This window comes from Pipistrellus hanaki (genome assembly GCF_964339955.1).
Source record: "Pipistrellus hanaki genome assembly, chromosome: 1".
NCBI classification, from domain to species: domain Eukaryota; kingdom Metazoa; phylum Chordata; class Mammalia; order Chiroptera; family Vespertilionidae; genus Pipistrellus; species Pipistrellus hanaki.
The window spans coordinates 95085436-95098849 of record NC_140503.1 but is presented as its reverse complement, the minus strand read 5'-3'; the positions used below and the strand labels follow the sequence as shown (position 1 = coordinate 95098849).

The 13414-nt window shown below is 37.3% G+C and overlaps 1 protein-coding gene across 28 annotated transcripts in view; it reads left to right on the top strand.

Moving 5' to 3' along the window:
- The window catches only part of PARD3 (par-3 family cell polarity regulator), a 562402-nt gene that overhangs the window by 137634 nt on the left and 411354 nt on the right, over nt 1-13414 (top strand). For all 28 annotated transcript variants that reach the window (XM_084876589.1, XM_084876591.1, XM_084876586.1 and 25 more), the window contains exon 3: nt 11718-11898. In XM_084876589.1, coding sequence (XP_084732715.1) covers nt 11718-11898 — 181 coding nt within the window. The remainder of the gene's footprint in view (nt 1-11717; nt 11899-13414) is intronic.

Genomic DNA, 13414 nt, shown 5'->3' with positions numbered 1-13414 from the left:
ACTTGCCCTTAGGCTATCAAAAGGTGTAGCCATTCAAGTGTAAATGGACACATTGTTTAAACATAGCTGCTGGTTGGAATTGGATTACCTGTTCTGGGTGGGAAGGGCTTGTCATTCCCTTTCTCCATTAAAATTAAGGTGTTAGCTTTAAAACCTCTTTTTGGCAAGAGACCTTAAACTTTCAGAACTTTAAAATTTTTCAGATAGTAAATCAGTTACTTAGCATTTTCTCAAATCAATAATACCTCCACATGCCTAGGGATACACTTCACACAAAAGACATTTCCAAATTGATCAACCAACCTCATCCAGGCCCCACACATGGCACTCACAGATCAACACCCCAGTGCTATAGTAACTCAAGACATCCAGATCTAAGCCTTCCTCATTTGATTCAGCAGACCCTCAAGTTCCCCCAAAAGTTTCCAGCCATGTCTGAGAGGCAGCCTTGGGGCGGAGGCAGGCGAGGAGCGAGCTGTTCCGGTCCTGGCCTCTGTTGCTCTGGTCCGTTCCACAACCAGCTGCTCCGGGTCTGGCCACTGCCGCTCCCGACCTGGCTACTCCGGGCGTGGCTGCTGCTGCTCCGGGCCTGACTGCACCCAACCCGGCTGCTCTGGGCCCGGCTGCTCCGGGCCCGGCCGCTCCGGGCCTGGCAGCTCCGGGCCTGGCCGCTCCCAGCCTGGCTGCTGCTGCTCCGGGCCTGGCCCACCCGACCCGACTGCTCCAAGCATGGTTGCTGCTGCTCTGTGCCTGGCTGCTCCAGACCCGGCTGCTCCGGGCCCGGCCGCTCCGGGCCCGGCCGCTCCGGGCCCGGCTGTTCCGGGCCTGGCAGCTGCTGCTCCGGGCCTGGCCGCACCCGACCTGGCTGCTCTGGGCCCGGCTGCTTTCAGGAACATTCTTAAGAAATTATTATTTCTTTCAAATGTGATTTGGAACAGTAAAGGGCAATATATTTATAACACAACCTTTAAGACATCTGAAGTGGTATGAAATTCAGATAATGAAACTTCCAGCAAGTCTTTATATTGGACCTTGGTGAAAATTTTTAAATAGTTAATATAAGCTTTATATTTCTTTAGTTGCAGAGCTAATGTAAAATGAGCTTGCTATGTTATACAGAATGCCTTCTAGTTAGCCAATGAATCAACTTCTGTGTATTTCTTTTGTTGTCAGGCATGACCATAACATTATTGTGAGATTCTAATTCATATTTATCACCAGTGAAGTCCCTTCTTTCTACCACTACTTCTTATAGGCTCTCCAGGATTCTGGTTCTTTCCCACAATTTGTTTTCATCAAGTTCAACTCTACACCAAGAGAGAGCAAGTCCTGGTTTCTCAAAGACCTGGATCTTGGTTCTCTATTTTCTATAAAATGTGTGAAGCATAGTTACAGTACAAAATCAGGCAAATTGATTTTTTTTTTTAAGGCCTCATTATCTCCACATTTAAAATAGATTGATTTAAAATACAATTTTCTTCCACTTTTGAAATTCTAAAACTTTTTAGTAACCTATATTTTTCTGCATATAGGTCTTTTAGCCCCTTTATTCCTAGGTATCTTATTTTTATTGTTGTTGCAATGATAAATGGGATTGTTTCCTTGGTTTCTCATTCTGACTAGTTCACAATTGGTGTATGAAAATGTCATTGATTTTGAGATATTAATTTTGTAGTCTGCTACTTTGCTACTTTCATTTATTAAGTCAAGTAATTTTGTGGTAGATTCTTTCACTTTTTCTATAAACGTGTCATCAGCATATAATGACGATTTTACTTCCTTTTTTACAATTTGGATAACTTTTGGTTTTCTTGTCTTGTTGCTGTGGCTAGGACTTCCAGCACTTTGCTCATCTGTATATTGTTCCTGATCTTAAGGGATGTGCTTTTAGTTTTTGGCTGTAGATTTTTCATATTAATATGTTGAGGTATAATCCCACTATTCCCACTTTGCTGAGCATTTTTATCATAAATAGATGCTATGCTTTGTTGAATGCTTTTTTGCATATATTGATATGATCACATGATTTTTACCTTTCATTTTGTTTGTGTGATGTATGACATTTATTGATTTTTGAATATTGTACCTACCTTGCATTCTTAGAATAAATTCCCCTTGTTCTTGTGTATTATCTTTTTTATGCATTGCTGGATTTGCTTTGCTAATATTTTGCTGAGGATTTTAGCATCTGTGTTCATCAAGTATATTAGCCTATAATTTTCTTTCTTTTTAGTGCCTTTGTCTGGTTTTGGAATTAGTATAATACTGGCTTTGTAAAAAGGACTTGGAAGTCTTTCTTTATTCTCAATTTTGTGAATTGGATAGTTTGAAGAGGATAGGTATTAGTTCTTCTTTGAATGTTTGCTAAAATTACCTGAGAAGCTATCAGGTGCAAGACTTTTGTTTGCTGTGAGATTTTTGATTGAGTTTTGGAATATTGTGTGTTTCTAGGAATTGGTCCATTTTGCTTATGTTGTCGAATTAATTGGCTCTTGACTTCATTGATCTTTTGTATTTTTATTTTTTGGCCTCTATTTCATTTATTTCTGCTCTGATCTTTATTATTTCCTTCCTTCTTCTTACTCTGGGCTTTGTTGTTATTGATTTAGAATTAAAAAAAAATTACAAATACATTATTTTCTGGTAGTCTATGCAGTTTCTATTGGAAAAAATTCTCATTCCATTTTACAATTAGGGAAGATGAATCCTATGATAACTCATCTTATTATATTAGAGCATCAGTGATGAATTTGGGCAGTGCAGGAAAAGGGTGTGAGGAGAACATCCTGGATTCTCATTCAAATTAGATTTATTATGCTGTGCTATGTTTTCAGCAGCAAGGCCAGCCATTTGAGACGTTTACAATTTTGAGTCTGGGTTGTCATAATAGTTCAGTGCATGAGACTGGAAAGGTCTCTTGGGCAAAGATGCTAATTTAAGAATGTAATCAGTTTAAATATTCCTAAGGATTAAGAAAATTCTACAACAAATAAATAGACATGTTTGGAAGATTTTCCCCTCAAGTAATTTCCAGAAGACTTACACGAGTCATTCACTAAAACTAAATATGCAGTTATATTAATGAGGCCAGCTCACTTGAATTGGCTGTCACTAAAGGAACTTCATCTCTAGACTTGAGTCCAGCTATATGAGCTATACACTAATTTTAATTAGAATGTATTTATAGTTAGAATCTGCTCCTGTGCTTTTCCCCCCAAGAGTCAGTCTTGCCTCCTCATTAGTATTCAGAGCTCCATCATTCTGCAGTTAAAGCTCTATTTCCTTGTTTTGTCAGAGAAGATGATGGAGCAAGGTTGCTTAGAAACACTTAGCCACACTCTCAATGGGAATTATTAATCTGTTTGGTACATACACCTCTACACACGGGGAGAGAAAATTGAGTTTTGCTGTTGACAACGTTAATTGATTGAAGTTGTTTTAGTGGTTGTATGATGTTGAAAACTAGATTTCCTTTCACTTTTATGCAGTAGATGAGAGAAATGATAGTGACACATTTTACTGTAACTAAAATTATCATAGAGGTATTTAATCGTAGATTTGTATGCTTTAGTTTTCAGATCTTGAAAATGGTTAGCCTATAGGATTATCTTTGGATTTTAGAGACTGTTTCTGTAGTGATTTGTTGGTTTCTAATAAATTCACACAGCAGTCTCCTTCAGTAGAGTTCTGAATACTGTAGTCAAGAAGTGACACATGTGCCAAGGCCGATTTGGCTCAGTGCATAGAGTGTCGGCCTGCGGACTGAAGGGTCCCGGGTTCGATTCTGGTCAAGGGCATGTGCATTGGTTGCAGGTGCATCCCCGGTGAGGGGTGTGCAGGAGGCAGCTGGTCAATGGTTCTGGCTCTTTATCCCTCTCCCTTACTCTCCGTAAAAAAATCAATAAAATATATTAAAAAAAAGAAAAAGAAAAAAAAAGTGACACACAGAATGCAGGGTGTTTAGAGGAGTGAAATGAAAACCAGCCACCATATGATTACCTCAAATTTTATATGCTTAAAACAATGCCTTTGTCTCTTTTTTATTTCTGTCTTCCTCCCCTATGTTCTAGTCAGATAGTTGTCTTAAAATTTTTCTTGCCCTAAAATGTAGCGTAATGAATACAGTTTGTGTCTTTGGATGGTTTCATTTGACTTGAATTCATTTTTAATGATTCTCTGATTTAGATATTTCAGCTCTTAAAAGCTGAAAGAAATGGAAACACTGCAGATGAGAGCAAGTTAAGACAAGCAAACAAATAAATATTCTTCTGACGTAGGAACAGGTAGATTTAGGGTAAGGAAGAGAGGCCAGAGGCAAGCAAATAATATTATTTTGTTTGGTCCTGTAGCTCTTGTCCTCCATAGCACCTAAGCCAGCTCGTATATTTAAGATATAGTGTCTTTTGCCATAACACATTTTATCAAGGACTCCCATTGAAATGAATGGCTTGAGATTTGGGGAGATTTACCTTTTACTCCTTAATACTGGTTCTTATTTATTCAAGACTACAGCTTCTAGAAAAATGCCCTATACATTCTAGAGAGAAAGAGTAAAATCAAATAAAATCAAAGTATTATTAGGAAAATAATTATGAACCTAAGAACCCCTAAAATAGGCTTCAGGAAACCAAATGTCCATATGAATCCAGAACTAGTTCAATGTTTTAAGCTTACACAATCTTAAAGGGAAGGGCTCCTGTCCTTTAATAATTAAAAAAGAGTCAAGCTATATACTGTATTATTTCATTTATATGATACTCTGAAAAACACAAAATATAGTAATAGAGAGCAAACCAGTGGTTTATCTTAATTTTTAAGCTACTAGGGTTAATCTGCTAAGAATGTAAAGTCCTTAAATTCTGAGAAATTTATGTTCTCTTTTCACTATTACATAAAAATAAAACTTGATAAAAAAATGAGGGGAAAAAAAATAAAGTGCTTTCCCTGGCCTATTTTACCTCAGGGCTGCACAAGTACATGTGCATCTACAGCTCTGACGTCTTCCCTGAACACACAGTCCTTCTCTCAAGTCCTTCTTAAACACCCACGCTGCTGTGTCACTTTCTTGCTTTCTCTCTGAAACCAGTTGCACAAAACTTTTCACACACTCACACAAAAATAGAAACATCTATTTTGGCTGAAACTGGTTTGGCTCAGTGGATAGAGCGTCAGCCTGCGGACTAAAGGGTTCCTTCCAGGTTCGATCCCGGTTAAGGGCCTGTACCTTGGTCGCGGGCAAATCCCTGGTGGTGGTGGTGGTGGTGGTGGTGGTGGGTGTGTGTGCAGGAGGCAGCTGATCGATGTTTCTCATCATTGATGTTTCTAACTTTCTACCCTTCTCCCTTTCTCTCTGTAAAAAAATCAATAAAATATATTTAAAAAATAAAAAATAAAACTTGATTTTAAGCCATGTATTAGACACCATTTTTTAAATTAAATTATTATGTGTACATATTTTAACATTGCCCCCCCTCCCGTACATACCCTCCCTCCCCAGAGTTTTGTAGACACATCATTTTTTAAGAAAGGCAAGCACTAAAAAGTATAAAGAAAGTTCTTTAGCTACCTTTATTCAGAATTTTTCACATTCATAGGTCATTTTAAACATTCATCAACACTTTATTGCCAACATGAAGTATAAGTTAATGATATGCAAAGTTTTAAACCTCTTATATTCAACTAGAGGATCTATTAGCTTTGAAAGCAGTAAATAATAATTCCACTTACTGAATTTTAAATAGGATCTACACGTTGAATTTTCGTGTAGAGTACATAAAGCTGTGCAACTTGATGTTCTGAGATTGCAGTAACCTTTTAGCATTTAACCTAAAGTCTCTTCCTTATTTTAATATGGAGTATTTCCTCCCTTTAATTGCTAACATGTTTTTCAAATATTTACAAATTATTTTTAAGGTGCTAATTGGCACTAGAATAACTGATGGCTGGTAAACTCTTGGGATCAACATTAACTTAATGCAAATCCATAATAAATTTTTGTATCCTGGCCTGGAATTGCGGGCATTTGTGTGTTAAATGCATCACTAGTCTAGCAGTAAAATACATAAAACAGCAGCAGGCACTTTTAGTATTTACATCACCAGAGTCTCAGGATGCCAGCTCTTGGGTCTGTTGGCTCTGACAGAATTTGATAGAGTTTTTGTAGTATCGTAAATGTTATGGTGAGGGTCTAATTATTATTATTATTTTTAAACAAATCATTCCCTATTTATGTGTTCCAGTGTTTTTTTCTTTTTCTTTTTTTTTTTTTTTTTAAACTTCTTCTAAAACCCTTAAATTTGATTAATGTAAACTTTTGTATCTCACGCTGGCTTTTTCATGACTGCAGTGAAGGACTGAAGGTTGATTTATGGTGATTTGCACATTCTTCTAAGTCATCACCAGGATCTCACCCAGTATATGTTTGTTTTAAAGTATGGCCACATAGTGTAGTTTTTTAGTTATATTATGTAGTATCATTTTGTGGGGTGTTTTAGTATTTGAAGTGCTGCTTTACGTAAAGGCATAGTCACTTCAAGTTATTACTGATAAAAGTTTCAGTAGGTTTCATTATTATATTCTAACTCGTGGCCTGGTGCAAGTAATTCATGTCTGGGGTAGGGGGTCCCCTTAGCCCACCTGCACCCTCTCCAATCGGGGATCCCTCGGATATCCCTCTCACAGTCCTGGACTGCTGGCTCTTAATCACTTGCCTGCCTGCCCGCTTGACCCTTTAAGTAGTGTGTAAATTCAGTGCCTTTTAGGAGATGTACATGTTTTTACTACAGAAAAAGCAAAAGTGTACAATGGGGGCAAGGAGTGGCCAGCCTTCCACACTGTGCAGAAGACCTGTGTAATCAACTACTCACTCATGCCATCACATATCATCTGACTTCATATTGTGGGTTGTGGGCTATTTTTGTCAGGGTTCAAAATGAAAGTAATTCTCAACTGTATAAAGAGAATACAGGAGCTGTGGATAAAAGAATGTTTTGTTTGTTTTTGACTTAATGGGTTTCATCATAAAATGTTAGCTTTTAGATGACCTGGGTTGTCAAGTGCCCTAGGTCAAAGGCAGTCATCAGAGTTCTGCTGCTATACAAACCCATAGTATACCCCAACAAGGATCCTAATTCAGAGGGTTTCTCATGTGGAAACAGCACTATTGCAAGCAATTTCCAAGGTATTGGATTTTCAAAGATGTCACAATAAATGTATTAAAGAAAAATACATTGGATTGAACTTTCTATTGTTGTTGGAGGATGCCAACAAAAACATTAAAAAACTTAACTATTGAGTTGTGCGTTATCTGATGGTTGCAGTATAGTTTTCCTGCTCCTGCCCATCCTCCTTAGAGGTGCTTTGGTAGTTTGATTAGTTGGACACAGCAGAAATAAGAATGAATATGCCTGGATTGTTACTCTCTGAGTAATTCAGGGTTGACTTTTTATAATATATTTTTATTGATTTCAGAGAGGAAAGGAAGAGGAGATAGAAACATCAATGACAACTAGTGTATCATTATTTCACTGACTCTTACACGCCCCCTACTGGGGATCAACCCAGTAATAACTGCAACCCAGGCATATTCCCCTGACTGGAATCAAACCTGGGACCCTTCTGTCAGCAGGTTGACGCTCCATCCACTGAGCCAAACCAACCAGAGCCAAGGCTGACTTTTGAGAATGATGAACAGAAAATTATATTAGGAATGTGATAAAGACCAAAGGAATACTTGTTGGAAGTGACAAACATTTAAAGTATTTACAAAAGTAAAGCCCATCACAAGCTGCCTCTGCTGTGGCTCTTTCTTTAGTTCTTGCCTTAGGATTGGGAAACAGTGAGAAGACTGGCACTTCCCATTTAGAAGACTAGTGTTGAGGAACTTTCTTCATAAGCCACATTCAGACTACTTACTATAGGGTAAAGCCAATGCTATTTGGGTAGTGAATTTCATGCTACTTTAAATAGTAGAGAAACTTCTATAGAAAGCTAGATAGAAAAATGAAAAGAGGGTACAAATAGTTTTTGACTTATAGAACCCTGAGTTCCAGCTTTAGTAAATGTTATTGCTTTCAAATAAGTTTATTATATAAAAATAAATTTATTTATTTGCTTGCTTTTAAGAGAAAACCATAATCAGCAATCAGCATTTTCTCATGGATTTTATGAGAGAAAGAAAGAGAGAGAGAGAAAGAGACAGACAGACAGACACTAGGGAGGGAGGGAGAGAAATATCGATGTGAGAAAGTCACATTGATTGGTTACCTTGGTTGCCTCTTGCATGTACCCTGACTGAGGCCTAGGTGTGAACCTGCAATCCTGGTAAGTGCACTTGACCAGGAATTGTGGGCCGATGTTCTAACCACTTTGCAACACTGGCTGGGACTGCTTATATATTGTAATAGCTGTACTACTACAATATATGGATGTATAGTGATTAATGTAAAGTATTTAAAAGTTTTAGTAGAATTATTACAAATATTTTTTCTTTCAATGTTTATGTTGATAGGTTCTTCTTGACATCTTGTTCATATGTTTATCTTTGCCGATAAGTGCTTTTGAGCATCAGTGGTGTTTGAACATTGTCTCTCATTTACATGAGGAAATGCCACTTTGAGAAGATTCCACCTTACAATCTTGATTCACAGAGTTAAGTTCTCTCTCTCTCCTATCTAGACTCTTCAGATTGGGAAAATGGAATTTTGGTACATTGAATTCCTGTCCATTCATTTTCCTAGCTTTTCCACACTCAGGTCCTGTTCATTCCTTCTAGCTTTTGGTGTGCAGGGGCCCTATCCATTCATCATTATAGCTTTGGCAGCTTGGTGTACGGAATTCCCCCTGTGCCATATTGCCCATTTAAGGAGACACGCTGTTGCTCTGATTGAGTGTCTAAGGTAACACTACTGATCATTGCTCCAAGATACCTTCCCTTTTCCGAAAGGAAGAGAAACCTGCAGTCTCAGCTCTCCTGGTTTTGCTTCTGATTTCCATACTTGATCCAGATTTAGACTGGAGAGCTTTTCTAAACTCATAGTCACTGCCACTCAGTAACATTTCTTTAGCCTTCAACTCCCTTTCATTCCCAGTTGTCTACTGGGAATCATATATATTGAATATCTGATAGTTTTATCTGAAATTGAATATTTTTTTTTGTCCCAAAGTTGGTCTTGTGCTTGCCTTTGCCCAGTTACCCACACCACAAACCAAGCATTTCAGATTCATCCCCTTTCATGCTCCCGCCCACTCACCATGTAACAAACTCTTTTAAATAAGTCTCTGTCTGTATTTTAACAATTATACATTTTAATTGTCTTTTCACTCCACTGGGCTTTCCATTAATTTAGACCTTCATGACTTCTTTATTATCACACAAACGAGCTAGGAGTGTTTACCTTCTTGTCCTTTATTCTTGAAACCTGCAGAATAAATGCAACTTAAATATATGTGCATTCAAGGGTGAACCCTCTTTTGGATAACCCCAGTCTCTTAAAATTCTCTCAAGTAAGAATTATACTAGCTAACATTGATTGAGTACTTGCTATTTTCAGGAACTATTGTGAGCAATTTGTCATAATTAAAAGAAGATAACAGATAACACTTATCATATGCCGTCCAGTACTAAGACCTATACTGTTAAAAAAAACTGCTCAGGTTTACACAACTGGTAAATTGTGTAAACTGGACTCACCTTGAGGAACCAATTCAAGATTAGCAACCTCATGGTGGAGTGTACCGCAGGTGACAGGATACATGTGTCTCTATCTCCACTGCTCAGGTCTTCTAAGAGTCATTTTCCTGTGAGATAATAAATGACAGGAAAGTACAGGCATTGCTTTCCTCAAATGTATTTCCCTAAAAATTAAGTTTCCAAACCTTTTGTGTTTGGCTTAATCCATTAGATGTCATTTTATTTAAAAAGATTTGCATTAAATTTCACTCATAAAGCGATTTGTGGATTGGGGGAAATGTTTAACTTCTAACATTTCTTTTACTTGTGAAATACAAGGGATAAATGATTTGCACACAATTAGTATTTATTCTCTGCTTTCCTTTTGAAAAAACATTACTAAAGAGGTTATACAGTTGAAGAGTTGTTATAATGAATTTAATTATTTGTTTTCTGAATAACCTTGCCAACTGATTAAAAATTAGCCTAATTTAATCAGTATTGTATTCCATAGTAAAGGTAATTTAGGCTAATGTCAAGAACATTTTTATCTTTGTAGAAGGTATTGAAATAACTAATGTCACAAAAAAAGAAGTCAGAAAATGTTTGAAGTTTTCCTTCTTTGCCTCTGGGATTTTGTAAAGCTCAATTTTCCTTTTTGCATGCAGATTAAACTGAAAGGCATTTTGTAATATAACATTAGCACTTTTCACCATTTCTTTGTTTGTTCAGTTCTTTATTTGTATCATGGTGGACTCACAGATACTTAGTTTATTTCTGGGTTATAATTTATTTAGTTGTTCACAGGTTGTCCCAGCTTTGGCCATTGGGATCTTCTTCAGGTTGTTACCCAATTCCCTTTGATGTGCCTCCATCATTTTTGAGTGCATCACAGGAGTCCAAGCTCATCATGTGTTCTATCTGCCCCAGTCCTGGAGCTATTTTTTTAAGGAGCCTAGTTTATTTTTTGGAGAATGGTAATAGAAACCAAGATCTGGGTACTTGTGTTCATTGGTACTGGGTGTTATTGATTCTAGGATCTGGTAGTAGATGAAACTAAGAAATACATTTTTTTTTTTTTTTTTTTACCACACATGCATTAACATCCATTTGTACTCATCTGTCAGTCGACTTACCTACCTACCTACCTACCTATAAAAACCATGAGTTCATATTAATGCCTCTAATTCTAACCTAATACCAAAGAGTGCATTTTCTTATTTGTTTCTTTAGTTTTGACAGTAAGAATTTGGCTCCCATTATCTCAAATATTTTTCTTTTTCATTTATTGCTGGTGTGTGTGTGTGTGTGTGTGTGTGTGTGTGTGTGTGTTTGTGTGTGTGCGCGTGCGCGAGCATGGTAATAGTGGTGGTTATGGTCATAGTAGTGTGAGAATTTATAAATTATACACTTGTGAGAAATAAATTTACTAACCAGAATACAGTTATTTCTAAGGCAGTTCTTATTGTCATTTGCTTCACATTAAACGGTGAAAAAGTTTTTCAAAGTCACTCAGTTTATATCTTCCCTAACACCTTCAGTTGGTTGAATTTTTCATTGATAACATATTTAGGTTTATTTGTATTCCATTTTAGATTATCCTGCTCTGTGGTTGATTTCAATTATTTATTTGTGTTTTAGGTTTTTGGATTATTATGATGGTTCTGAGAGCCACTTACAGAAGTATCACTGCACTAGTATTTCCATTATCATTATCATTTTTTCTCTACCTCTCTCTTTCACCCCTATTTCTACTAACTCATTGTAGGCAATACATTTCATTTTATATCTTTCCTAAATTTCTATCTCTCTTAGTATTCTGTGACATTAAAACATTTTTATTGTTTTTCACCCATATAATTTTGGATATGAAATGCATAACTTAGAAAGGAAAAAATAAAGCATCAAAACTCAGGGAAAGACAATTTCTTGAAGTTTTGCTTCCTAAAACATAACATTGCTAGTAGTATAAATATCAGTACCGTTTCTCTGTCAGAGTAATGGAAATGCCTTGGCATATAATATCCCCTTTACCTTTCTTTTCCAGCTGGTAGCAGTGTTTGATGAACAGGATCCACATCATGGAGGTGATGGCACCAGTGCTAGCTCCACAGGCACCCAGAGTCCAGAGATATTTGGCAGTGAGCTTGGCTCCAACAATGTTTCAGCCTTTCAGCCTTATCAAGCAACAAGTGAAATTGAGGTCACACCTTCAGTCCTTCGTGCGAGTAAGCGACAATTCTTTCTTTAATGCACATTTTATCTTAAATTACAGGCATGCCAACTTTTATTATCCAGCCATGAACCTGTGAATGGAATTTTATAGAAATAGTTTTTATAAAAATTGATTAAGTTTATAATCAGAACAAATGTATTTTGCAAAAGAAATAGGCAAGGTTCTTTACATTTACATAGATTGTTCTTATTTTACTTTGGACTGGTAGACTTTTAATTGTTCACTAAAAGTATATATTTAAAAGCATAATATGCTAAGTGTCTGACCACTCAGTTGATTGTTCGACCAGTTGCTATGATGCACACTGACCACCAGGGGGCAGACACTTTGACAATAAGTCAGCTTGCTGCTGTGATCCGGCTGATTGGGACTAGGTGAGAGGTGCTTGACACACCCTGGAGTTAACCTCTCTCAGTGGTCCCTCCCCAGCCTCTAAAATATTTCTTCTAATGAATTTCTTTCAGTGTGCACACATTCATGCATTGGGCCTCTAGTATTAGTAGAAGAGTTAATTTCCTGAATTTTTCTTTCATATAGTTCTAACAGAAATAACTAAAGAGCTTTACATTGAAATAAAATATAGCATGTTTGCCAGTCAACTTGGTTATAACCATTACTTGAACTTTGTCTGTTGAACAGGAGGAGAGACCTCAAAGCCATAATTATCTTCAGAGATCTGGAAGAGATGTATTAGAATGCCATCCCAAGGGAAGAAAACATAGGATAGAGAGAGTTTATATTAGGAATCCTAGGACCCAGAGTACGGTAGTTCCAGTACACTTGCTTGAAGAATTCTGTCAGTCATTCTTAAAAGGTTACTCAGAAAAGTGAGTAACTTTGCTGGAAAACATGTTTAGTTTTTTTTTTTTTTTTTTTTTTTTAATTGTATAATCTTACTAGATGCCAGTGCATGAACATTCTTGCACTGGAGGGGGGTCCCTCAGCCCAGCCTTCCCCCTCTCACAATCTGGGAGCTATCAGGAGCGGAAAGCAACCCGGCATTCAGGGGAAAGTGACACCCCCATCACGCCTCTCTTGCTGCCACTGCTGGCAATGCAAGTGTCAGCCACCGTCTGAGGCTTGCCTGTTCCTTGGGCTGGCCCTGGGTGGCTGAGGGGACTGAGGGACTCAGGTGCTCAGAGTATTGTAGAAATAATATTTAATTATAGTACATAAATAATGCTACTAAAATTTTTCATGTTGAATTTTCTTGGGGCAAAATATTTTAAAAGATGAGGCTTAAACTATGTATAGTATACTAGATAATATATAAATGTTATACAGGTTACCTTATTTTGTTTCCTGTTTTTAAAAACATGTTTTATTGATTTTAGAGAGGAAGGGAGAGGGAGAGAGATAGAAACACTGATAAGAGAGAAATATCAACATCTGTTGGCTACCTCTTGCACTCCCCCTGCTGGGGATTGAGCTTGCATCCTGGGCATGTGCCCTGATCAGGAATTGAACCAGGACCTCTTGGAGCATGGGGTGACATTTAACCACTGAGC